Raw genomic sequence first — 27,754 nt, 5'->3', positions numbered from 1 at the left:
CCCCACTCACCCTCTCACTCACCCCACTCACCCTCTCGCCTCACCCCTCTCGCCTCACCCCACTCACCCTCTCGCCTCACCCCACTCACCCTCTCGCCTCACCCCACTCACCCTCTGAGTCACCCCACTCACCCTCTCGCCTCACCCCACTCACCCTCTCGCCTCACCTCACTCACCCTCTCCCTCACTCCACTCACCCTCTGACTCACCCCACTCTCCCTCTCCCCTCACCCCAATCACCCTCTCGCCTCACCCCACTCAATTCAATTCAATTCAATTCAAATCGCTTTATTGGCATGACAAGTTACATCTTATGTTGCCAAAGCATCGAAAAACATTTATGGTTGAACACATAAATGCAGATCTATCCATACAGTGTATTAACAGATATATCCCTGAGTGTATAAATATACATTCGTATCATTTGTATATACTCTTTTCTTAGATTTAATGGTTGTCCCTCTGTTTATGGCAAGCTGTAACATAGTGTGCCGCTAAGGTTACACAATTTCTCTGTTCCCCTAGTAGGTATGGGAGTTTTTGGTCGTCATTCAAATTTCTGAATTCAGGGCATATTTTTGTGAATTTTGGGTAGAAATTCTCCCTGATGCCCTGATATTTTCCACAAGCTGTGAGGACGTGCATCTCTGTCTCCACCACTCCCTGACTGCAGTGAGAGCATATCCTGTCCTCTCTTGGCAGCTGGGTCTGTCTGTGTCTGCCTTTTTCGATGGCCAGGCTATGTTCACTAAGTCTGTACATTGTCAAGGTTTTTCTCAGTTTGCTATCCTTTACCATGGTTAGGTATTCAGCCATGTTGTATTGTCTGTTTAGGGCCAAGTAGCAATTGAGCTTGTTTTGTGTTTTTGTTGTTTCTGCCCAATATGACAGATATTTTTCCTTTTGCTTAGTGACAATTGTGTTGGGTCGAGTTCTCTGCGCTACGATGTCACTGTCCTGGGGCTGGTTATTGTTAGTAGTGTTAGTAGTGACTTCACTGAGTCCCAGGACTAGTTGACTTAGGGTATTCTTCTTTATGGTCCTCTCTTGGCATTTCAGGGCTTCGTAATGATAGCAGTGGGGGTTGCTCATTTTTTGGTGTTTCCAAAATTTGGTGGCTCTTTTTTGGATAGTAATTATTAATGGAAATTGGCCTAGTTCTGCCCTGCATGCATTGTTTACGGTTTTCCTTTGAGTCCGGAGGATACTTTTACAGAATTCTACATGTAGGATCTCAATTGGGTGTTTGTCCCATTTTGCAAATTCTTATTGTGTTAGCGGTCCCCACACTTCACTGCCATAGAGTGCAATTGGTTCAATTACTGATTGAAACATTTTGAGCCAAATGCTAATTGGGATTTCTATTTGGATTGATTTTTCAATGGCATAGAAAGCCCTTCTAGCTTTCTCTTTCAGTTCATTCACAGCCAGATGAAAATTTCCCGTAGAACTGATTTTTAAGCCCAAGTATGTGTAGTTAGTGGTTTGTTCAATTTTAGTTGTTCCTTGTGTGAAATTTATTCTGGGTCCCTGATGTCTGGATCTTTGCTGGAACACAAGGACTTTGGTTTTTTGGGGGTTTATTGTCAGGGCCCAAGTCTGACAGAACGACTCTAGCAGATCCAGGTTCTGCTGTAGACCCTCCTTAGTTGGTGACAGCAGAACCAGGTCATCTGCATAGAGGAGGAATTTAACCTTGGATTCATATAGGGTGAGGCCGGGTGCTGTAGATTGTTCAAGTAGTTTTGCCAGTTCATTTATGTAAATATTAAAGAGTGTCAGTGAGATGGGCGAGCCCTGCGTCACACCATGCCCCTGTGGGAAGTATTTTGTTTGTTTGTCTCCAATTTTAACTGCACATTTATTGTTTGTATACATTGATTTAATTACATCATATGTTTTTCCCCCTACACCACTTTCAATAAGTTTCAAGAATAGACCGTTGTGCCAGATGGAATCGAAAGCCTTCTGGAAATCTATAAAGCAGGCAAAAATTTTGTTTTTGTTTTGATGAACATGTTTGTCAATTAGGGTCTGTAGGGTGAAGATATGATCTGATGTTCTATAATTTGGTAGGAATCCAATTTGGCTTTTACTCAAGACATTGTGCTCCTCAAGGAAGTTTATAAGTCTTTTGTTTATGATACTACAGAATACCTTCCCCAGGTTACTGTTTACACAGATGCCTCGATAGTTATTTGGGTCAGCTTTGTCTCCACTTTTGTATATGGGCATTATGAGTCCTTTGTTCCAGATATCAGGGAAGTAACCGACACTCAGAACCAAGTTGAAGAGTTTTAGGATAGCCAATTTCATTTTATCATCCGTGTGTCTAATCATTTCGCTTAGGATGCCGTCTGCACCGCAAGTTTTTCCTGGTCGCAGGTCCTTGAGTTTTTCAAATAGCTCTTTTACAGTTATTATGGGGTCGAGCGGGTTTTGGTTATCTTTTATGGCCAATTCGAGCTTTTCCAGTTTTTTGCATATTTGGTATTGCTCTGGGCTTAGTGTGTTTTTCTGGTATAATTTTTCAAAATGGTTTTCCCACGTGTCTCCGTTTTGAATGTCCTCTCACTCACCCCACTCTCCCTCTCGCCTCACCCCACTCACCCTCTCACTCACCCCACTCTCCCTCTCGCCTCACCCCACTCACCCTCTCGCCTCACCCCGCTCACCCTCTCGCCTCACCCCGCTCACCCTCTCGCCTCACCCCGCTCACCCTCTCGCTCACCCCACTCTCCCTCTCGCCTCACCCCACTCTCCCTCTCGCCTCACCCCACTCACCCTCTCGCCTCACCCCACTCTCCCCTCACCCCACTCACCCTCTCGCCTCACCCCACTCACCCTCTCGCCTCACCCCACTCTCCCTCTCACTCACCCCACTCACCCTCTCGCCTCACCCCACTCACCCTCTCGCCTCACCCCACTCACCCTCTCGCCTCACCCCACTCACCCACTCGCCTCACCCCACTCACCCTCTCGCCTCACCCCACTCACCCTCTCGCCTCACCCCACTCACCCTCTCGCCTCACCCCACTCACCCTCTCGCCTCACCCCACTCACCCTCTCGCCTCACCCCACTCACCCTCTCGCCTCACCCCACTCACCCTCTCGCCTCACCCCACTCACCCTCTCGCCTCACCCCACTCAGCCTCTCGCCTCACCCCACTCAGCCTCTCGCCTCACCCCACTCACCCTCTCACTCACCCCACTCTCCCTCTCACACACCCCACTCACCCTCTCGCCTCACCCCACTCTCCCTCTCGCCTCGCCCCACTCTCCCTCTCGCCTCGCCCCACTCTCCCTCTCGCCTCGCCCCACTCTCCCTCTCGCCTCGCCCCACTCACCCTCTCGCCTCGCCCCACTCACCCTCTCGCCTCGCCCCACTCACCCTCTCGCCTCGCCCCACTCACCCTCTCGCCTCGCCCCACTCACCCTCTCGCCTCGCCCCACTCACCCTCTCGCCTCGCCCCACTCACCCTCTCGCCTCGCCCCACTCTCCCTCTCACACACCCCACTCTCCCTCTCGCCTCACCCCACTCTCCCTCTCGCCTCACCCCACTCTCCCTCTCGCCTCGCCCCACTCACCCTCTCGCCTCGCCCCACTCTCCCTCTCACACACCCCACTCTCCCTCTCGCCTCACCCCACTCTCCCTCTCGCCTCACCCCACTCACCCTCTCGCCTCACCCCACTCACCCTCTCGCCTCACCCCACTCACCCTCTCACTCACCCCACTCTCCCTCTCGCCTCACCCCACTCACCCTCTCGCCTCACCCCACTCTCGCTCTCGCCTCACCCCACTCACCCTCTCGCCTCACCCCACTCACCCTCTCGCCTCACCCCACTCACCCTCTCGCCTCACCCCACTCTCCCTCTCGCCTCACCCCACTCTCCCGCTCACCCACTTCACTCTCCCTCTCACTCACCTGCTCACACACCCTCTTACCTCACCCACCTCACTCTCCCTCTCACCCACACCGTTTGCAAACATGCCTTTTCATGAGTGCGCATGTGTGGACTTGACACCTGGTAGTATTTAGCTCAATTGTCTAGTAAAATATAAGAGCTCCAAACCAAACCTTTGCCTAAGGTCACTTGCTTAGTAGATTTACTGTGGGACGTACCCTAACCACTGCACCTTCAGGAGGAGGAGAAAACATTGGCAAAATCAAAAGATGCCTCTAAATGAACGCAAGTCCGTCTCAGTCTGCATGACCCTGTATAAGGAACTTGCAGAAATAAATAGAGTGGCCATAAGGCACAGCCGCTCTAAATTTATTTTTAGTGTTTAATCTTGCTGGCTTCACTTCTGCAAGGAAACCAGAACAGCTGGGCATCACGAGAAAGAGAGCGAGCGAGCGAGAGAGAGGGGCAAGGATCAAGGCAGGAGCATTTAACAGACATCTCCCAACAAGTGGATGCATTTTTTGATTTTTAGTTTAATTATTGAACCAAAACCTGAGGAAGGTTGACTCTGATGATAGAAAACAATCTTTACTGCAGCCTTGTGGGGAACCTGGAACCAAAACTTGTTTAAAGTCCCTTGCGCCACTTGAAAGTGGTGTTCGGTGAAGCAGCCTATCAAACGGTTTATATCTTATTATTATTGGTGGATACTCGTCCTCGGAGAAACTGCTTGAAATGTTTTGATTCTGTTTATAAGCTGCAAAAGCAACCAGCTAATCTATTTTCCTCTTTTATGAAATGGAATGCAGTTTCTTTCCTGTCTCTGTGGTCTGTAACTTTTTTTTTCTTATTTATAGATTTTTTTTGTCTCCGTTGTGAAACCCTATGATTGTCATCATGCCTCATGTTACCAACTGTATGCAGGAATCACCGGCAGTCAAGAGCCCACCCGCAGCGGTCAGCAAAGCTGGCCTGCTTCCCATCATCAGTCGCAACAAAAATCTGATCAAAGCCAAGAGCGAGGTCTTTCAGCAGCTGAAGGACGATTGCCTGAGAAAAGGTGTCTTGTTTGAAGATGAGCTATTCCCTGCCGACGACTCCTCCCTTTTTTACACCCAGGATCTGCCCTTCAAGCTGGAGTGGAAAAGACCCCCGGTGAGTGACATGCTGTTTCTTGGACGTACTCCAGTAGCACGGTCTGTGGTTAACTGTGTACCGAGCCTGTTGCAGTGCGCAGTCGTGGGTGCTTTATATTGGATTGCAATGTTTCTCTGGTGAAAGGTCCATTTGTTCGGATATTATTTACTCTTGTTCTAGGATTCCATAGGATATACAGCACAGAAACAGGCCATTCGGTCCAGCTGGTGTTTATGCTCCACACGGGTCTTTCCTCATCTAAATCTATCAGCATAACCCTCTATTCCCTTCTCCCTTATATGCTTGTCTAGCCTCCCCTTAAATGCAATTATACTATTCGCTTCAACCACTCCCTGTGGTAGCGAGTTCCACATTCTCACCACTCTTTGGGTAAAGAAGTTTCTTCTGAATTCCCTATTGGATTTCTTGGTGACTATCTTATATTGATGGCCTCTCGTTATGCTCTTCCCCACAAGTGGAAACACTCACTCTGTATCCACTCTATCAAAAATTTTCATAATTTTAAAGACCTCTATTAGGTCACTCCTCAACCTTTTTTCAAGAGAAAAGAGACCCAGCTTGTTCATCGTTTCCTGATAGGTATACCCTCGCATTTCTGGTATCATCCTTGTAAATCTTCTCTGCACCCTCTCCAGTGCCTCTATATCCTTTTTATAATATGGTGACCAGAATTGTACGCAGTACTCCAAGTGTGGTCTAACCAAGGTTCGATACAGGTTTAGCATAACTTCCCTACTTTTCAATTCTAACCCTCTAGAAATAAACCCTAGTGCTTGGTTTGCATTTTTTATGGCCTTGCTAACCTACGTCGCAACTTTTAGTGATGTTGATGACTTGAGGTCATCCAAAACTCACACCAAGTCCCATTCGCCTTCACCCCTATGCTCGCTGACCTACATTGGCTCCCGGTTAAGCAGTGCCTTGATTTTTAAATTCTTATCCTTGTTTTCAAATCCCTCCATGGCCTCAGCCCTCCCTATCTCTGTAATCTCCTTCAGCCCCACAACCCCCGAGATATCTGCGCTCCTCTAATTCTGCCCTCTTGAGCATCCCTGATTATAATCGCTCAACCATTGGTGGCCGTGCCTTCTGTTGCCTAGGCCCTAAGCTCTGGAATTCCCTGCCTAAACCTCTCCGTCTCGCTACCTCTCTTTCCTCCTTTAAGGCACTCCTTAAAACCTACCTCTTTCCTGACCTAATTCCTCCTGATGTGGCTCGGTGTCAAATTTTTTGTCTTATAATACTCCTGTGCAGTGCCTTGGGACGTTTTACTGCGTTAAAGGCGCTATATAAATACAAATTGTTGTTGTTCTCTTCCTCTCGATGTTTTAACATTTACTCGGTATTTGGGGGGTCTGCAGTATGTTGGCAGTGAGGTTAGATGCAGTTCTCCACCTGCAATCGCCCACATTGTTAGTTCTAGATCTTACCCGTCAGACTGTTTGGCTCTGATATTGGTGGGGAGGGTGAGGGGAATGTGGAGGCACTACCGATCTTAACACTAGGACCTCATTAGCATATTGTAAGGCCACCTCCCGGCTAGCAGCCAGACAGAGTGACAGCCTGGCCGGCAGGCGGGAGGATTCACTGACGGCTGAAAGGCTGCAGCCGGGAACTGTCCCCAAGGGGAAGAGAGTATCAGCTTCGGGCGGTGAGCAGGAGGTCTGGAGGGAGGCTGTCGATCGGGGTGAGGGCGGGTGGTGGTGGAGGCTGGAGATCGGGGCTGGGGCAAGTCAATGGATTCCTTGAGGGGCCTGGGGGGAAGCACTCCTAGCCCACAAGGAATGCTGAAAGAGACAGTTACCTTGGGGAACCAGCAGCTCCTGTCTTGGCTCAGCTATTTTTAAAATTCGTTTTATGGGATGTGGGTGTCGCTGGCAAGGCCAGCATTTATTGCCCATCCCTAGTTGCCCTTGAGAAGGTGGTGGTGAGCCGCCGCCTTGAACCGCTGCAGTCCGTGTGGTGATGGTACTCCCACAGTGCTGTTAGGTAGGAAGTTCCAGGATTTTGTCCCAGCGACGATGAAGGATCGGCGATATACTTCTAAGTCAGGATGGTGTGTGACTTGGAGGGGAACTTGGAGGTGGTGGTGTTCCCATGCGCCTGCTGCCCTTGTCCTTCTAGGTGGAAGAGGTCGCGGGTTTGGGAGGTGCTGCCGAAGGAGCCTTGGCGAGTTGCTGCAGTGCATCTTGTAGATGGTACACACTGCAGCCACGGTACGCCGGTGGTGGAGGGAGTGAATATTTAAGGTGGTGGATGGGGTGCCAATCAATCGGGCTGCTTTGTCCTGGATGGTGTCAAGCTTCTTGAGTGTTGTTCGAGCTGCACTCATCCAGGCAAGTGGAGAGTATTCCATCACACTCCTGACTTGAGCTGCTGAGAATCCCACAGTTCGGGCCTCCCCCTCACTTTCTGTGAAATTTAAGTATATTAATTAGGCCCCTCCTGCCTTTTACGGGAGCATCATCCATCGCCCGATTTTCTGCCTTTTAAAATTGAAAGGGGTGGGAATGGGCTCGGGTTGGGGATGGGTTGCCCAATCATGATATTTTAATCCCTCCCCCAACCTTCTCCCGCCCGTCGGGGAGGCGGGGGTTAAAATCGAGGCCTTTGTGTTTTTTTTATAAACTGGAGACCGAGACATCACAAAGCTATCTACTGGCACCTGATGGATTCCTGTCTAACAGGGAATAAACTCTCCACAATTGTTTATTGCCATTCCATCCTCCAAAAAATGTTTCCCTACTAAATGAAGGAGTTGAAATAAGTATGTGATAGCAGGCAGATTCAGTTATTTTGAGGAGATGGTGCATAGAGCAGATACATCTTGGATCTTTCTTGCTGAGAAAGTGCTGCAATTGAAATATTCACTGGTTTGGTGTTTTGTATCCTTAAGTATAATTATATGCTAATTGCTGCGGTACAATAGAGCTCTGGGTATTAAACTTACAGAATTTTGAGTCCGTTTTTTTTGTGTACATGACAAAATTAAGCAGTATCATTGAAATATAATATGTTGTGATATGCTTTGCTTCACTATTAATTCAGTGTGTAAGCATTCTAACAGGTCTATTTCTTCATACATGCACCTATCCCTATAATCACCAATCCCATCCCCAACCAGATATTTAATCTATAATGATTACATGGCAGCATTTGCAGGGATGAGTTGCTGATCTCCCCAAAAAACAACAAAGAAATCTCCCCCTTCCAGAGCTGTAAATGCAGGGGGTGCACTCTGAGCAGAAAAGGTCCACAAACTGAGAGATGGTAAGAAATATTCACTATAGCGATATTAATAATCAGAGTATTTACAGCACCCAAACAGGCCATTCGGCCCAAGAGATATTTACAAAATTCCTTCGCCTGCCATTTTAAAGAAGGCTTTCACCCATTTATTTCAGCCCTGGAGAGGCATTTGTAGAATTTTCCCCCTCCTGTTCCAAAGACGCTGACTCTTCCTGGTGTACAGATCCGCAGACACTGGCAGTCTGTACCCAAGGGCCATTCTTCAAGGCTGAGCTCAGGCAGCAGGTGCCAGCAGACTAATTAAATGTGGAGGCCATCGCAGCAGAGTCTAATTCTGTCCGATGTCTACACATGTACACACGGTACCTACCGCTTGTAAGAGGTGATCTCTGCCCCGGCCAGAAACAGGTCCAGCTTTCGCTTGATGGAATTAATCTTTACTCCATATACTTGCTATGGTAGTATGGCACATGCCACCATTTTTGTTCTCCTCCCTTTAGAGAATCATAGAATCATAAAATGGTTACAGCACGGAAGGAAGCCAATAGGCCCATCAAGCCCGTGCCAGCTCTCTGCAAGAGCACATCAGCTAGCCCCACTCCCCAGCCCTTTTCCCGTAGCCCTGATTTAAAATGGGATCTGGGCGTCGCTGGCAAGGCCAGCATTTATTGCCCATCCCTAGTTGTCCTTGAGATGAGCCGAAAAGCACTATATCAAGACAAGGTGCAACTTCAAACCAACAGCTAGTTATTCATGCAGTACATGAATGAATAGCATACCGTGTTCACAGTGAAATTGGAATATCTGCTATGTTTCTTGGTTATGAAAAATAATGAAGATGCAACTTTACTACCTCTTAAATGTAGGCTTGCTTTTCTAGCTAAGCTATTGAAAGCTAGCTGGTCCAGACTTTTAAAAGTTAGTAACTTCATATTGCTGCCCGCTAGGGCATAGCTCATCTGCTATCTGAGAGTCAGAGAGACAGAAACCAAGAGAACTCCCTTAAGTCTGTGAGACGGGGAGGGGCTCGTCCCACCAAGCTGTCAATCACAGTTGACATGTAAGCAGGAGGATCCCAAATGTCTGCCCAGCTATTCAAATGGAAAGGGATGTTATTTGACCACTCATGCATTGTAAAGAGTGTTCCACCTAAAATGGCCAGAAATATTTGCGATTGTACACAATGGCTCAAAATTTGCGATTGGAGGCTTCCCGTGGGCGGATGCCTCTGGCCTGTTAAAAAAAAAAAAAAAAAAAAAAAAAAAATCTTTGCATTTACCTGGTGGCCCGGGAGGTATGGAGACTGGCGATCCTAGAAACATAGAAACATAGAAGATAGGAGCAGGAGTAGGCCATTCAGCCCCTCGATCCTGCTCTGCCATTCAATGCGATCATGGCTGATCATCCAAATTCAGTACCCGGTCCCTGCTTTCTCCCCACACCCCTTGATCCTGGGCCTCTCCGGGTCCGCGCGGGCAGAGGCCCACGTATCCCAGGGACGCAGGCGGTTCGCAAGCACCCTTGTGACCACATGGGCCAGCCCAACCAATAAAAGAAGGGAATCCCCATTCATACTTATGGGGACTTTTTTGGTGCATTTTATCCCTAACTGCAAGTTCAAGCTGCAAGGTTAAAGTTACCTGAGCCCACGGCCCATCTCCCGACCATACCTGTTCTTTGTTCTCAGTGAGCTCTGGCTCTTCACTTAAACTTAGCTCCCAAATTCCCAGACCTCTCTGCTGTCAAGACTACGCTTCTCCACTAGACTAGTGATCTAGTGACTAGTGGATCGCGAGTGGAGCTCGGGACCAGGGATCGCGAGAATATCAGTGCTAATTTGATCCTGTGAGAGACAACATCATTCATGTCCGAGGCCGGGACCCAGGAGTGAGGACGAGCCTAGCAGCGAGGTCAAGGCCCAGGAGTGGCGCAGCGTGGACCAGCCGCGGGGTCGGGGCCCAGGGAAAGTGCGGCATGGGCCAACAGCGAGGTCAGGAGGACCACAATGCATCCTACGAAACGCAAGCAGAGAGGACCTGCAGGAAGGAGGGAGGAGGACAGTAGCAGTATGTTTGTGTGTGTGTGTGCTAGGCCGCTGTAGCAGAGCCTGGTCTCCAATCATCTTGGATCCCCTTGCCATTGGACCAAGACCTTCCTCTGTCAAGCCCATGTGGTAGCTGGTGTGCAATGGCCACCCCACGTTAAAATAATTCACACACAGGCATCTTCCACCCTTTAGCATCGAAGCTTTGAACACGCTCAATCAGCTCCGATGGACGGGTTACATTGTCCTCATGCCCAATACTCTGAGCTCCGACACGGCAAGAGAGCCCCAGTTGGGCAGAGGAAACGCTTCAAGGACACCCTCAAAGCCTCCTTGAAAAAGTGTAACATCCCCACCGACACCTGGGAATCCCTGGCCCAAGACCGCACAAAGTGGAGGAGAAGCATCTGGGAAGGTGCCGAACACCTCGAGTCTCTTTCCTGGGAGCAAGCGGAAGCCAAGCACAGGTAGCCAAGGAGCGCACGTCAACCCAAGCACCCCACCCACCTGCCCCTTCAACCACCGTCTGCCCACCTGCGACAGAGGCTGTAGGTTCCGCATTGGACTCATCAGTCACCTGCGAACTCATTTTTAATGTGGAAGCAAGTCATCCTCGGTTCCGAGGGACTGCCTAAGAAGAGTATGGGGATTCCAATAAGTATGAATGGAAATACACGAACACATGAAATACATTTTTAAAAATTTATTAAAATGCCATTTAATTAAATATGTTAAACAAAAATTTAATTTTTTGAATTTTTTTAAATATGTTTTAATGGGGCTAAAAATAAACTTACCTTATTGGACAGGGTTTTTAATGTATAAATGAGTGATAAAATTTTACTTTTCTATTTTTTAAAACTCTTATGCTGGTAAAAGCTTTTACCAGGCGTAAGAATTTCACAGGCATTCAGCGGGCGGAAGTTGGGCAAATAGCGCAACTCTCCACCTGCAGCCCGGGGATTCTTGACAGATCGCAAGTTCCGGGTTTTAGCGCATACACTTCGCATGCCTAAACCCGGAACTTGCACGGTCCTTACGGGCGCGTGCGCACCCGAAGGGGTTGCAAAATACATCCCTTCTGAATAGCTAATTAATACTCCAAATCACTCTGGTTACAAGCTGCTGGGTTCTTGTTGAGAGGACATTCTGAATTTAACATTACATAAGTATTAGAAGTTGAAAAATCCAGCTTAAGCAATGCAGGCAGTATCTCAATGGTATCCTGGATAAATGAAGAGAAGAGAATACCAATAACAGCTGCGCAGAACTGGAAGGAGTGGATAGTCCAATCACAGCCAAATCTTTCAGAATGCCCCCGTGGGGGAGGGAGAATGGGAGCTCATGTCCAGCTGCCACAAGATCCAAAAGATGTGATTAGACTCCTCGCCACTGTGAGACAAGGGCATCTTGGTTGCCATCTCTTAGGTCTCCCAATGCCATGCACAGATGCGGGACTTGTCCAGTGTTAATGTTACGAATTCAGGTTTGCTGTACATACCTTCTCACATTTAGTAGCATCAGTCACGCTCTTAAGTGATCTGAGAATCTTACTTTTATAGGAGTTGACGCGCATTGTCCTATATGTACTTGTACAATAGCATAACCATAGGGGCTGTAACAATGGAATTCCCTTGTAATCTGGACTGGTTACTTGTGTATTTTTTCAATTTCTCCTAATGCAGTCTGAGCAAATACTTGGTGAGATGAATTTTGATATAAATCATTAAACTGTTCTATTTCCTATCAGGCAAACATACAGAACAATAGTTATGATGAGATTAATTTATTTCCATCAATGCAACCTATATATGTGTAATAATATAAAAATAATGAACACGCTACTCGACCCTACTTCAGTGGGTCATTATGTTTGATTTACAGCTAGTTTAAGCTCCACATGTATTCCACCCTTCTCACAGACTCTTGCTTTATGACTGCCTCTACCTTTTGCAGCTTTATTTTCTTTAAAAACACAACTCTACTGTTAGCTTTTAGTCAAACTGACTCCCCCCCCCCCCCCCCCCCCCCCCCCGCTGAGCAGAATCCAAAGACCTAACTTGATAATGACCACTCCTGAGTTCAAATGAATAGAGTCTGCGCAGCAGCAATGAGTGTGAGTGATGACTGGGAATGTCAAACTATCTTTCATTGTCTCCAATATGCTGGGTCAGGCAATCCTTCTGCAACCTGATGTATACCTGCCAGCCCTGCTGTCCTGTGAATTTAACCCTTTGAGTGCTAAGTTTAGCTCTGTAGTAGCATTTTAAACATATATTACACCAAGGTAGCATATGGTAGGTAGCATATAACAAGGTAGTACATGGTAGCATAGTCTGAAATACTGAAACATAACAATCATGTTACAAAATATTCTTATATTGTATCTTTTCATATGCACTTTTAGCTGGGCCAGGGCACTAGGAATTTTAAAATGCAAGCCAGAAGATTGCATTAGTCCTTTTGACTTGAGAACCTATATGTAGAGTGAATACACAATTCTGTCTGGAGATATTACATGTTAATGGCACAAGTATTCTCTCCAAAATAACAACAGAAAATGCTGGAAAAACTCAGCAGGCCAGGCAACATCCGTGGAGAGAAAATAGAGTCAACGTTTTGGGTAAAAACCCTTTGTCAAGACTAAAGAAGCGCAGGAAATGAAATAGATTAAGAGGCCAGGCTGGGAGAGAACAAAAGAGAAGAAGAGACATTAAGAGGTATTCAAAATGAGACGAGATGGTGATAGGACTAGTGGAGACAAAAGACGGCTCTAGATTAGGTGTGAAATGCACTGGCAGAATGGGAGACAGCTGCCATGTGGGAGAGAGGAAAAAAAGAAAGAAAGGGGGGGGGGGTGGGGAAAGGCCAAAACAAAGGTGTGGATAAAAAATATAAGTAAAAATGTAATAGGGGCCGAGGTTATGACCTGAAATTGTTGAACTCGATATTGAGTCCGGAAGGCTGTAAAGTGCCTAATCGGAAGATGAGGTGCTGTTCCTCGAGTTTATGGTGAGCTTCCATGGAACAATGCAAGAGGCCGAGGACGGTGAGAACCAAGTGGGAATGGGGTGGTGAATTAAAATTACAGGCGACCGGAAGCTCGGGGTCACCCTTACGGACTGAACGGAGGTGTTCCGCAAAGCGTATTCTCTCCAGTCTGTGTGACATTTGATGGCACACAATGGATTATCAAAATATAGCATTGCACCAAGAGGGGTGGCCTGCCCTAACATAAAATCCCATTGGGCTTTGTCTTGAGGCTAACTTTAGCTACTTTTATATTGTGCAAGCCCCATTCTCATGTCACAAGCTCCCAATACGCAGGTCTCACACAGCTGCTTCCAGTCCAAAGGTAAATTTGCCAGGATTTACTCTTCGGTTATAACAACAGAAAATGCTGGAAAAACTCAGCAGGCCAGGCAACATCCATGGAGAGAGAAACAGAGTTAACGTTTCAGGGCGAAACCCTTCTTCAGAACTGAGGGGAAAAAAAGCAGGAAATGAGACAGATTGAAAAGCGGGTTTGGGGGCTGGGAAATGGGGGAGGGGATGAAAGAACAAAAGGGAAGGTCTGAGAGGTGAAGAGACATTAAGAGATATTCAAGGCGAGACGAGATGGTAATAGGACAGGTAAAGAGACAAAGGATGGCTCTAGATGAGGTGTGAAATGCGCTGGCAGAATGAAAGACAGCTGCCATGTGGGAGAGAAAAAAAAAGGAAAAGGCACAAACAAGAAGTGTGGATAAAAAATATATAATAAAAATGTAATAGGGGCCGAAGTTATGATCTGAAATTGTTGAACTCGACATTAAGTCCGGAAGGCTTTCCAGCGTTTTCTGTTGTTATTTCGGATTTCCAGCATCCGCAGTATTTTACTATCGATTTACTCTTCGGTTGCCAGCAGCTTTGAGAAACCCACATGTCAGAAGCTGGCGCTACTTATACCAGTCTAGGTCATGGTGTGGAGATGCCAGTGTTGGACTGGGGTGGACAAATGTAAGAAGTCACACAACACCAGGTTCAACACCAGGTTATAGTCCAACAGTTTTATTTGAAATCACAAGCTTTCGGAGCACTTCACCTGACGAAGGAGCAGCACTCCGAAAGCTTGTGATTTCAAATAAAACTGTTGGACTATAACCTGGTGTTGTGTGACTTCTTACAGTCTAGGTCAGGTTAAAAGCAGCTGTAGTAAGCAGGTCCTTTAGATGGCTTTGCATTTGCTGTCCACCAAGGGTAATAGAAATAATTAATAATGATTACCGAATAGTTGAGAAAGAGTTGAGTCTTCGAGGACACTTGCCTTTGTGGCAGGTCTGCATTTGACCTCGAACTATCAGAAACAGCCGAGAAAAGGCAGCTATACTGCAGCATTTCAACCCTCTAGCTGTACATTGTAGTACTGAGGACACAACTCCATGGAGCTAAGCACCCAAGTTATGGCTGTGTGGGGTATGAGTTAAAGGACTCTGAAAAAGGACTCAAATTTTGAAAGGCTTTGTTATTTTGGTCTCAGAAAAATAAAGTACCATTGAAAGTTAATTGCTGTGTTGCTCTTAGTTTGCGGTGTTATTTTGCTTCTAAATTTATAAATTACAATAAAATGCCTTTTGTAGTTTAGCTTGAAATGTATGGTACATCAGCATAGGGTTTTTCCTTGGCGCAAGCAGTGGTTTGGGGGGGAAGGGGTAGGGTGAGCATACCATACCTCTGTGCAGTATGTAATTTGAAATAAAGGGAATTGTTAGTGCTGTGGGCATTCTGACCTTTTCATTCCATGCATGGGGTGTAACCAGCTTCAGTTCATAGGCGATGCAGTGCTGCTATTGAAACTGGCCTGTTTCTGTAAGCACAAATGCTGAGCATTGGGAGAAGCCTGAATTGTAATAGGTTTAATCAACGAGAACAAGAGAAAAGTTTTTACAAAAACACAGACCTCTGACTCTATCCAGGGATTGAGAGGTGAGTGGATTGGAACTATGGGGAGAAATACAGTATCACCTGAGGTCACAAGCTCGACAACAGCCCCAGCCAGGGCCACAAGACCAACAGTCAATAGGCCTGTGTCTCTGTCGAAGCCTATAGTGTGTCACACACACAGCCCATTGAATGCAGCTTTAAACTTCAATGCCATTTGCTGAGGCAGACTGGGCCTCTTTCAGTTCTTTGGATACAAAAAAAAGGATGTTTATCTCTCTTTTTCTTTCTATTCTTCATCAATGTTATCAAAGCAACCGCTCTGACTGTTGTAACTCGGCAGTCCCTCGGCATGTAGGTTTTGTTCTTTCTCCATTGTACCTCGGCCAATGGCCTGAAGGAGATCGTTTTTTTTTTTACTTTAATCCACAGGTGTGACGTTGTTTGAAACCCATCCAATCAGGAATGAACAGCCTGGATTTATGCCAGGAGTTTGTGTCCTCTGAAGGTATTGTAACTTGCTGACTGACATCACCTGCTCCTGGGTGGGGTAGTTGCTGCCTTGCTAGCCCTCTAACTGCTGATAGAGATCGAAGTGAACATCTTTTGCTGGAAGCCATGCCATACACAGCATCGGGGCACTTCTGTGACCGTCTGGTGCGCGAGAGACAGAGGCGGGATGGGCAAGGGTCGATTCACATGCCCATCAAATTTTGTGAGCAGAACTTTGCGACGCTGAAGCAGGAGTGCCTGCACAAAAAGATTCTGTTTGAAGATGATATTTTTCCAGCCACGATCGAGTCCCTCGGGTATAAGGAACTAGGACAAAAGTCCACAAAAGTGAAGAACATATCGTGGAAAAGACCAAAGGTAGGGGATCCAAACAGAAGCTGTTTTCTAGTAGGTCTCCTGGCTAAAATGGATGGTGGGGCCCCTAAAATTACTGTAAGTGAAGGGCAATCTGTGCTCTGTGATAGGTGGGTGAGGGTGGGAGTAGTCGCATTTATTGTAAGTGAAGGGCAATCTGTGCTCTGTGATAGGTGGGTGAGGGTGGGAGTAGTCGCATTTATTGTAAGTGAAGGGCAATCTGTGCGCTGTGATAGGAGGGTGAGGGTGGGAGTACGCGCAGTTACTGTACGTAAAAACAACAGAAAATGCTGGAAAAACTCAGCAGGCCAGGCAACATCCGTGGAGAGAGAAATAGAGTCAATGTTTCGGGTCGAAGACCCTTCATCAGGACTGAGAAAAAAGCAGGAAATGAAACAGATTAAGAAGCAAGTTTGGGGGCTGGAAAATGGGGGAGGGGGGTGAAAGAACAAAAGGGAAGGTCTGGGGGGGGTGAAGAGACATTAAGAGATATTCAAGGCGAGACGAGATGGTAATAGGACAAGTAAAGAGTCAAAGGATGGCTCTAGATGAAGTGTGAAATGCGCTGGCAGGATGAAAGACAGCTGCCATGTGGGAGAGAAAAAAAAGGAAAAGGCGCAAACCAAAGGCGTGGATAAAAAATATATAAAAATATGATAGGAGCCGAGGTTATGATCTGAAATTGTTGAACTCGATATTGAGTCCGGAAGGCTGTAAAGTGCCTAATCGATTTTAACGCCCTGAAAAAGTTAGCGCCCCCATGCCCGAAATTGAATGGTAGCTCCCCAAGCAGGAGGCGGGGCGCTACTGGAAGTGCTCCCCTCCCTCTTGGGGCACTCCCATTGAATATTGCATGCTACAGGCAGCAGCATCTCGTGCGTTGACATGTGGCGCCGCGGTACTGCAGGCCTCCCTCCCCTGAGTAAAGGGGAGGGGCCTAGCGCAGCGCACACCAGGGCCCTGCTGGACCACCAGGGAGCGGGGTGTTGGCAAAAGAGCCCAGCACTCAAGAGGAGTGCCGGGCTGACTGATTGCGGCTGGCACCCCGCAGGAGGAGGCGAGAGGGGGCAGGTGCTGGCTGCTCGCCCAGAAAAAATGGCATCCCGGCACCTGCCCTTTAATTTGTGCCGCCCCAGCCACAAAAACGCCACCCGGACCCTGTCGGCTATAGCGTCCGGTGGTAGGTCAAGGGGCACGAGCCATGTTTGTGGCCGGGGGCGTGAGCGGGGCACCGTGCACGGTGATGACGTTATCGCCAGAGGTGGAGTGCCGCGGGGTGCTACCAGCTACTGCCACCGCTAACATCCCGCTGAATTTCATGGGAGGCGTTAACGGTGCCGCGCTCTGGTGCTAGGTGCTTTGCACCCCGTTAGTGCCCCCTCGGGGCGCTAATGGGAGGCGCAAAGGAACCATATTTTTCCCCCAAAATCTCTCTGCTCCACCACAGTTCCTAGATTTTTACTATTTATAAAATACTCTGATCTATTTTCTTAGGTCCAAGGTGAATGACCTCACACTTCCCCACATTGAGCTCCATCTGCTATAACTTTGCCCACTCACTGAATCTATCAATGTCCCTTTGAAACTTTCTGCACTATCTACTGTGCCACCTAACTTAGTGTTATCAGCAAACCTGGATATACAGCTCTCTATTCCTTTATCTAAGCCATTGATAAATATAGTGAAAAGCTGTGGCCCCTGTAAAGATCCCTGGGGGACACCGTTAGTCATATCCTGCCAATTTGAGTACATACCTATTATGGAAAAGCTTTTTTACGCAGCGAGTGGTGAGGACCTGGAACTCGCTGCCGACAGAAGTGGTGGAAGCGGACACACTTAATGTTTTCAAGGGGAGACTGGATAGGCACTTGAGGGAAATAAACTTGCAGGGCTACGGGGATAGAGCAGGGGAATGGGACTGACTCGATTGCTCTGCAAAGAGCCGGCATGGACTCGATGGGCCGAATGGCCTCCTTCTGTGCCGTTATGACTCTATGGGGGAGAAATTGGGTGAGTAGCGCCACTTGTTAGTGCCTAAAGAGGCAGGCAGTGGCTGTAGCGCCACTGGCTGCGCCTCCCGCGATATTGAGTTGGGGCGATAATGGTGGCGTTAGCCTTTTGCGCTGCGCCGCCACTGATGACGTCATCGGTGTGCGCAGCGCCCCATTCGCGATATTTGGTAGCGAATGCCGCAGTTGCGCCGTTCACTACCCGCGCCCAGTTCACGGGGCCTTACTGTGCCGGCAGCGGCACAAGTTAAGGTGGAGGTGCGGGGCGGCCGCCTTTTTCGGCGGCCGCCTGCCAGCACCTCCGTCCCCGGCCTCCTGACCCCCCCCCCCCCCCCCCCCCCCGTGGCATTGCCGGCTGTTTCCCGAGAACCCGGCACTTCTCAGTGCCGGGCTCTTTTGCCGGCACTCGCGAGCGGGGATCGCGCTGTTGCAGGCACCTCCCCCTTAACAGTGGGAGGAAGGCCTGCAGTACCGCAGCGTGCCGTACCGCAGCGTGTGGTGCTGCGGCACGTTGCGCTGCGATATTCAGTTTCAGCACCCTAAGAGGGACGCGGAGCGCCTCCAGCCTCGCCCCGTGTCCCTCGAGGGGCAATGAAACTGAATATCTGACGATCGCTAAAGCCTCGAACGCTGCGCTAAATCCTGCGCTCAGGCGACTTTTGCGCCACTTTGGCGCCCCAACCCAATTTCTAGGCCTATGACCCTTACACTCTGTCTCCTACCCCGAACCTATTCCCTACCCATGCCAATAGACTGCCTCCAATTCCATGTGCTCTAATTTTTGCTAACCGTCATTTATGCAGACCTTGGGCCAGAAATTCGTGACCAAATGCGTGAGTACGGTCTGGGTACTCGCGCATCTGGCCGTTGGAAATGCCGGCGTTCAGCATGCACAGCGCATGCGGGGAACGCCGGCATTTCCAGACCTCGGAACGAAGGGGTTCATAGGCACAGCGCGTGCGACTGCACAGGCAGCGCTTGCGCAGTGAACTTCGTCGATTTTATTCATGGATTCAGTGAGGGTAAGTCCTTACAAGTTACACTTGAAAAAAGCATGTGTAAAGTTGTTCCAAGGCTGCAGAGGAAGATATATTTTATCGTGGAGCTTCTGAAAGGCAATATTTTTGTTTGGGAAAGGGAGGGAAGTTATTTTAAGAAATTTTAAGTAAGTTTTAAAGTTTAAATTTTTTTTTTTAAACGGGTTTTCAGAACGGTAGGTAGAAGGAGCAATTGTGGCTGTGTGAATTGAATGTGAAAATGAGTGTTCTAAATTGAGTAATGTAACATTTCCAGCACTTTTAAGAAAGAAACTTTTCATCAGTAATAAGTAATTATGTATGTATGTTCGCATATATTCCTTTAAGTATATGTATGTATGTTTTATATTCCTTTACTTATGTGTATGAATGTATGTTTTTAATTATGATTTTCCAATAAGTTACTTTCTCTGAAAGTCATAATTAAATAATACATTCATACACATAAGTAAAGGAATATATACATAACACGCAAAGGAATATATACAGACATACATACTTTCAGAAGCTCCACGATAAGAAATATCTTCCTCCGCAGCCTCTGGAGCAACTGTACCCATGCTTTTTTCATGTGTAAGTTGTAAGGACTTGACCTCACTGAAAGCATGAATGAAAGCGGCGAATTTTACTGCGCACGCGCTGCCTGTGCAGTCGCACGCGTTCTGCCTCTGAACCCCTTCGTTCAGAGGACAGGAAATGCCGGTTTTCCCCACATGCACTGTGCATGCTGAAAACCGGCATTTCCTCTGGCCAGACGCGTAAGTACCCCGACCGTACTCGCACATTTGGAAGGGAATTACTGGGCCAACATTTTACATGTCAATAAAATGAAAAATTTAACAATTGCACGATTTGCCCCCTCGCATCTGCGACTGAGGGTCCAAGGAGGTGCATTGCGCAGGAGGTCATCGTCGTACGTATCCTCACACTGTTCCCTTTCGGGAACTGTATGAAGTGGTGGAAGGATTTATGGCCGTGATTAACGCTCATTCCGTGACCGTAACCATCTTTGAACCAGCCATTAGGGTGGTTAGTCCTATGGCGTGAGGGTTTTACGGGCTCCCACAACCCATCTGAGGGGGGGGGGCCACCCACAACCATGGACGCAAGTATCCCGCTGGATGTCCACCCAGAATTTATAGTTGGAGCGCCGACTCCACTTGCCGGGACTGTCTGGAGTGGGGTTCGAAACCCTACTCCTTCTGGCCCAGCGGCGGGGATGCTTACTGCTACGCAAAAGGCCCACTCCGCACAAAAGGTGACACCCATACGTTTCCTGCGCCTTTTCCCTCCCCGTGACTGGAGCCCTATGCTGCCACTTGAAAGGCCAAGCTATCATCTGCCCTTTTTGCGGCGCCTTTGACTTCTCATTACCAATGATGAGCAGGCGCTGCGCCTCCACCTCCTTGAGGAGATTGCTGAGGTCATCATCAGTTCAATTGTGAGTTCTTTTAATGCCGTGAATTGTGCTCATTCCAGCCATTTCACGTTGCTAATCGGATTGGGCCTTTGGCATAGCGGTAGGATCCCCGCCGCTGGGCCAGATCAGGGTAGGGTTTCGAACCCCGCTCCAGACAGTCCCGGCAAGTGGAGTCGGAGCTCCGGCTCTAAATTCTGGGTTGACATCCAGTGGGATATTTGCGTCCGTGGGTGTGGGTGGCCCCCCCTCCTTGTATAGCTTGTGGGAGCCCGTAAAACCCTCCCGCCATAGGACTAACCGCCCTAATGGCTGGTTCAAAGATGGTTACGGTCACGGAATGAGCGTTAATCATGGCCATAAATCCTTCCACCACTTCATACAGTTCCCCAAAGGGAACAGTGTGAAGACAAGTATGACGACGACATTGCTAAATAAATAAATGGAATTAAAAAAAATCTTTTAGGGCTTTTAAAAGTCTTTAAATTGCTTTAATTCTGTTTAAAACTACTTCAGATTCTTCAAAATAATGTAAACGTTTTTAAAAGTTTATAAAAGTTACCAAAAGCTTCAAAAAACTTCCAAAAACCTATTTAAACTGCTGCTTTGCATGTAAAAATGCTTAGCAGCTTGGCAGAAACATTGGGGGCGTGTCCTGTTAAACTGAGACCTCAAGGGGCGTGTCTCAGTTGCACAGCGCGCTCCAGGCTTCGCGCTGGCTGCACTCCTGGGCGGCGTGACGTCAAACGCTGCCCGGGATTCTTCAGATTCAAAATGGAATTCTAGGCGTCCCTGGAGGTGATCGGCAGGCGCGTCGGGTAAGTGCAAATCGGGACCTTGCACGCGCGGCAAGCCCCGTTCACGAATTTCTGGCCCCTTATCTGATGCCTTCTGGAAGTCCATATAAATAATGGCCCACAAATTCGGGTCGGGGGGCTTCCCGCGGGTGCAAGCCTCCGACCTGCACTTACCTTGCGCGCTGGCCGTTGAGCTGTGGGCCCCCTTGGAATTGCGATCCTGGGCCTCCTCCAACTGCCGGTGCGCAGTGCTAGCGTATCCCAGGGGCGCAGTTAGTTCGATGCATCCCCTGGGATCACGTGGGCCATGGAGAGCCAATGGTAGCAGGGAATGCTTCATTCATAAGTTTGACAGGAAGACCTGTCAAACCTATAAATACTATAAGCCCCAAAACATCACTAAATCTTCAAATAATTTTTTTTTTAAATCACATTTTTAAAATAAACTATAAATTACATGAAATAACTATTTTAAACAATAATTTAAATTTTTGAATTTTTTTTAATTTTCTAACGCGGCTAAAAATAAACTTACCTTTCTTTAAAGTATTTAAAAATAATAAACCTGTGGAAATTTTTTTTAAATTTTAATTAATTCACCACTTTGCTTGTAAAAAGCAGGCCTTGCAACTGCTTTTTACATGTCTAACTTCTGGAGACTTACCATCCCGGGAAAACCTGCAAAAAAAAGTAAGTTCGATGCGCACGCGCTGCCTCTCCTGCGCACGCGTTCCACCTCTTAATCCCTTCTTTCAGGGGAACGGAAGTGCCGGTTTCCTGCGCATGCGCAGTGCATGCACGAAACCGGTACTTCCATTGGGCTTACGGTTGAGTACCCCGTGCGTACTCACCCGTGGAGACCCGAATTTCTGGGCCAATATCCATAGACACTCCCTTGTCTACCATGTTAGGAACCTCCTCAAAAGATTCAACTAGGTTATTCAGACATGAGTTATCCGTAACAAATCCATGCTGGCTCTCTCTGATCAGTTCATATTTGTCCAAATACTCAGTCACTCTGACCCCTAATAACAGATTCTAGTAACTTCCCCACAATTGACGTTAAACTAATAGGTCTATAATTTCTCGGTTTTTCTCTCCCACACTTCTAAAATAATGGGGTAACATTGGCAATTTTCCAATTCAAGGGGAAAATTCCTGAATCAAGAGTTTTGGAAGATTGTACTCTGGAAAAACTGCACTCTGCACCTTGTTCTTCAGTGACGCTGAACCCCATGTCAGCTGTGGCTCATTGGGTAGCACTCTCGCCTCTGAGTCAGAAGGTTGTGTGTTCAAGTCCCACTCCAGAGACTTGAGCACAAAAATCTAGGCTGACAGTGCAGGACTGAGGGAATGCTGCACTGTCTGGGTGCCGTCTTTCGGATGAGATGTTAAACCGAGGCCCCATCTGCTCTCTCAGGTGGACGTAAAAGATCCCATGGCACTATTTCGAAGAAGAGCAGGGGTGTTATCCCCGGTGTCCTGGCCAATATTTATCCCTCAGTTATTATCACTAAATCACATTGCTGTTTGTGGGAGCTTGCTGTGCGCAAATTGGCTCTCCAGTTTCCTACATTACAATAGTGACTACACTTCAAAAGTATTTCATTGGCTGTAAAGCACTTTGGGATGTCCTAAAGTCATGAAAGGCGCTGTATAAATGCAAGTCTTTCTTTCTTTGTGCCTCATTCTTCAGTAATGCTGTATTATGCAACTCATTCTTCAGTATGACTGTTGTGAGCATTGTTCTTCAGTGAGTCTGCATTATGAACCCCATTCTTCACTGACACGATGGTATACCTCGTCCTTCAGTATCATTCTACTGTGTGCCTCATTCATCAGTGAGACTGTACCATGCGTCTCATTCTTCAGTAAGACCATACTATGCACCTAATTTTTCCAAAGATGCTGTAGCATGCATCATATTCTTTGATAAGACTCTATTGTGCTAGTTTAAATTGTAATGTTGGATAGTGTCTTTTTTTATTATTCATTCTCGGGGTGTGTGCATCGCTGGCAAGGCCGATATTTATTGTCCATTGCCCTTGAGAAGGTGGTGATGGGCCTTCTTCTTGTACCACATCAGTCTTTGTGGTGAAGGTGTCCCCACAATGCTGTTGGGTAGGGAGATTCAAAATTTTGAACCAGCAACAATGTAGGAATGGCAATATCTGTCAAAGTTGGGATGGTGTGTGACTTGGAGGGGAACTTGGAGGTGATGGTGTTCCCATGCAACTGCTGCTAATGTCCTGCTCGGTGGTAGAGGTCATGGCTGTCGAAGAAGTCTTGGCAAGTTGCTACAGTGCATTCTGTAGATAGTACAAGTGGCAACCAGGGTACATCGATGGTGGAAAGAGTGATTGCTTAAGCCAATGGATGGTGTGCTGATCAAGCAGGCTGCTTTGTCCTGGATGGTGTTGTGCTCCTTGAGTGTTGTTGGAGCTGCACTCATCCAGGCAAGTGGACAGTAGTCCATCACACTCCTGACTTCTGCCTTGTAGATGGTGGAGAGACTTTGGGGAGGCAGGAGGTGAGACACTCGCCGCAGAATACCCAGCCTCTGACCTGGTCTAGTAGCCACAATATTTATGTGGCTGTTCCAGTTAAGTTTCTGGTCAATGGTGATCCCCAGAATGTTGATGGTGAGGGACTCGGTGATGGTAATGCCATTGAATGTCATGGGGAGATGGTTATGCTCTCTCTTAGAGATTGCCATTGCCTGGTATTTATGTGACGCAAATGTTACTTGCCAGTTATGTTGTCCAGGTTTTGTTGCACACAGGCATGGACTGCTTCATTATCTGAGGAATTATGAATGGAACTGAACACTGTGCAATCATCAGTGAACACTTCTGGAAGAAGGTCATTGATGAAGCAGCTGAAGATAGTTGGACATAGGGCGCTGTTAGAAGGATCTTCTACAGCAATGTCCTGGGGCTGAGATAATTGGCCTGCAATGACCACAATCATCTTCCTTTGTGCTAGATATGTCTCCAGCCTATGGAGAGTTACTCCCTGATCCCTACTGACTTCAGTTTTACTAGGACTCCTTGGTGCTACACTCAGTCGATATCAAGGGCAGTATCACCTCACCTCTGGAATCAGCTCTGTTGTCCATGTTTGAGCCGAGGCTGTAATGAATCTGGAGCCTCATTGAACCAGAATTGGTCATTTGGCTTGAAGGTGATGGAGGAACGAGGGATCTGCCGGGTCATGAGGTTACAGCTTGTGGTGGTATACAATATGTTGAGTTACTCACCTTCCCCAAGAGATTAAATAAATACACTGGAGGGTCTGTGCTCAATGAGCTGAATGGCCTTGATTGTTTTGATATTTTCCTACATTCTAACATTGTTAAAATTTTGGATGTGGAAAGGAAAGGACAAGCTGGACTAACGTATGTTCATCGTGAGCTTGGTTCTGTTGAGCACATTATCTGTTCCTCATCCATTTTGTCCCTTTCCTTCCCTAGCCTTGAGCCTGTGACCTATAGGCCCCGGGTCAGTTCACCAGCCTGTGCAATTGTAATGTTACAGCAGGAGGCTGCTACTACCACATAATTATTTTGCATAGATTTTATACTTTTATTCACCTGTTAGGTCTGACTGAGATTCACTGTAATTAATGCCGAAATACAAGTCAATATTTGAGATAAATCAGGTTATTATATGGAAACACAAAGATGCAACAGAAAAGCTTAGATGTGCATCGTTTTAGGACAGGTAGGAGCCTGAAACTCCCTCATTCTATGTGCCACTGTCCAGCATTAATTTGAACGTTATACTCATTGCTAATCATGGCATGGACTTGTTAATGTTTGGTAAAATTTGTGTTTTTATTTGAACAGAAGTGGGTTGTGGTACCCTCTTCTGTCACAGCACAGACCTGGGTATGAATCCAGCTGTGGCTTCAGGTGGTCTCATCAACCACATTCTCAACCATGGATTTATTTTTGGGTCTGACTTTGGTTCATCACTTGTGGTCATTGCTAAATTACTGAATACTGGCTAATTGTAGTTTCCTTTAATGGGTACACATAAATCTCTTTGGCACTGAATTTCTTTGATGAGACCAATTGAAATTATCTGTTGAGTACAACAAGGTTGGTCTGTTTGGTAGGATCAGTAACATTCATCTACATGGCATCACCAATAGTATTGGTCTAGTCACTGATTCCAGTGGTATTAGTCTCATTAGTGAGTTATTAGTCTATTCTATAACATGAGTGGCATTCATCGTTAACACCAATCATATTGTTCTACTTGGTGACTCTAAGGGTATTGGTAAACAGTGCCAATAGCGGTCTTCAGATATAGCATTTGACATTTTAAATGATAATCTCAATGCCAGTAAGACCTAAGGCACACGAAAGTAGTGTAAAGAACAGGAGAAAGTAATTTGGTGGCCATGTTATTAATAGGGATGAATATTTTGCCAGAGCGGAGAGTGAAATGTTTGAGTAAAGAAAATATTTTCAGTTACTTTCAGGCCCAGCTAATTGTGTTTTGTTTTCTTGTCAGGAAATCTGTGAGAATCCAAAGTTCATCATTGGTGGAGCCTCAAGAACTGATATCTGTCAAGGAGATTTGGGTAAGCTCTTTCTTTAACTTATCTAAGCCTAGAAATTATTTGGGAGATAGTATGGGATCCATACTCAATGGCTTCTGCAACATAATTCATCTGCTATTTTAACTTGAACTGGTTAAGAACTTGGTTAGAATAGTGAACAGAAGAATATCATATGAATGCATTAAGACTGCCTCAGCTAATATCACCAGCAGTACTTGCTAGTCTCTAGTTGGTTGGTACTATCAGGGATCCAGTGTGCCAACCAGCCACCACCCAAAAGAAGGATTTTCATACGTGGGGAGCATATATGAGGTGCACTAAAAAGAATGACACTGCCTGAAAGTATAAAGAGATCCAGTGAGAAGGAAAGCCTTCCTTATTAATGTGGGGATGGCAGATTCAATCAAGATGGCCGTAGCAGTCAGATTGAAGAATCCTCTCTCAATGGTTTCCACGTGTAGCTCAGTTACCAAGTATTTCTGTAGAGACAGAAAAAAATGCAAAAGTTAGTTAGACATCACAAAGATAACCTGTTATGTTAAAGTGCGCATTATTCATATGTAGCTATTGAAAGGCAGGTAATTACATACATAAAGCAGGCAATTACAGATAACAGTTTTTTTTAATATTCATTCCTGGGATGTGGACGTTGTTAGCAAAGCCAACATTTATTGCTCATTCCTAATTGCCCTTGTGAAATATTATTCAGCTGTGGTATAAAATATCAGATGGAAAGGAAGACACTTACTGATTCATTGGCTGATGTGACTATTTTGGCCTCAGTCTCCATTCGGCAGACTTGGGTCCCCTAAGGTTTGTTAATTCTTATGGCCTAACCAACTGCAGTCCTCTTCACGTTGTAGTGAAGGTGGGGTTTTTGCTGTGTGATCTGTATGACTTTGTGGAATCAATTCTTCCCCTTTTTCTAGATTATAGAATCATAGAAATTTATGGTGCAGAAGGAGGCCATTCGACCCATTTTGTCTGTGCCGGCCAAAAAAGAGCTAATCCCACTTTCCAGTTCTTGGTCCGTAGCCTTGTAAATTCCAGCACTTCAAGTGCATATCGAAGTACTTTTTAAATGTGGTGAGCGTTTCTGCCTTTACCACCCTTTCAGGCAGTGAGTTCCAGACCCCCACCACCCTCTGGGTGAAAAAAGTTCTCCTCAACTCCCCTCTAATCCTGCTACCAATTACTTTAAATCTATGCCCCCTGGTTATTGATCTCTCTGCTAAGGGAAATAGGTCCTTCCTATTCACTCTATCTAGACCCCTCATAATTTTATACACCTCAATTAACTCTCTCCTCAGCCTCCTCGGTTCCAAAGAAAACAACCCCAGCCTATCCAAACTTTCCTCATAGCTAAAATTCTCCAGTTCTGGCAACATCCTCATAAATCTCCTCTGTACCCTCTCTAGTGCAATCACAACTTTCCTGTAATGTGGTGACCAGAAGATGGTGGGGAATTTTGTCCAGCTGATCTTCTCCCAAGCTTTCTTCCTGGCTTGTGGAATTGGGCAGGGGGAGGGAGTATTTCTGCCCTGAAAACATCTCCCTCCTCCTGGCCAACAACTCCTATGCAATGAAGAACGTTTCCATATCCATGAAATATCCATGCTGAGATTAGCTCCCAAGTTTCCGATCAGCATATCTAGATTACTGCACAGATGGCTTCTTACAGAGTTCTCTTCCTGCTGAGCTTACATTCCAGAGTAGCAGGTATTGTGTTGTTACGGCAGAAAGCTGTAGTTGCTATTCGGAAGAGAGAGAAGACATTAGG

The 27,754-nt window shown here is 46.8% G+C and overlaps 1 protein-coding gene across 6 annotated transcripts in view; it reads left to right on the top strand.

Moving 5' to 3' along the window:
• Positions 1-4,105: 4,105 nt before the first annotated feature.
• The window catches only part of capn3a (calpain 3a, (p94)), a 230,122-nt gene continuing 206,473 nt past the window's right edge, over positions 4,106-27,754 (top strand). For 3 of the 6 annotated variants that reach the window (XM_086003743.1, XM_086003744.1, XM_086003741.1), the window contains exons 1-3: positions 4,108-4,589; positions 4,765-5,062; positions 25,926-25,995. In XM_086003743.1, coding sequence (XP_085859869.1) covers positions 4,793-5,062; positions 25,926-25,995 — 340 coding nt within the window. In that variant the 5' untranslated portion in view covers positions 4,108-4,589; positions 4,765-4,792. Of the gene's footprint in view, positions 4,590-4,764; positions 5,063-25,925; positions 25,996-27,754 lie in introns of all 6 variants that reach the window. The other 3 variants (XM_086003746.1, XM_086003745.1, XM_086003742.1) reach the window with 2 other exon arrangements.

The sequence above is a fragment of the Somniosus microcephalus genome, chromosome 12 (genome assembly GCF_052327205.1).
Source record: "Somniosus microcephalus isolate GS21.2 chromosome 12, FLI_Smic_1.0, whole genome shotgun sequence".
Taxonomy (NCBI): domain Eukaryota; kingdom Metazoa; phylum Chordata; class Chondrichthyes; order Squaliformes; family Somniosidae; genus Somniosus; species Somniosus microcephalus.
The sequence above is the reverse complement of the archived record's forward strand: the minus strand, read 5'-3'. Positions and strand labels throughout refer to the sequence as shown.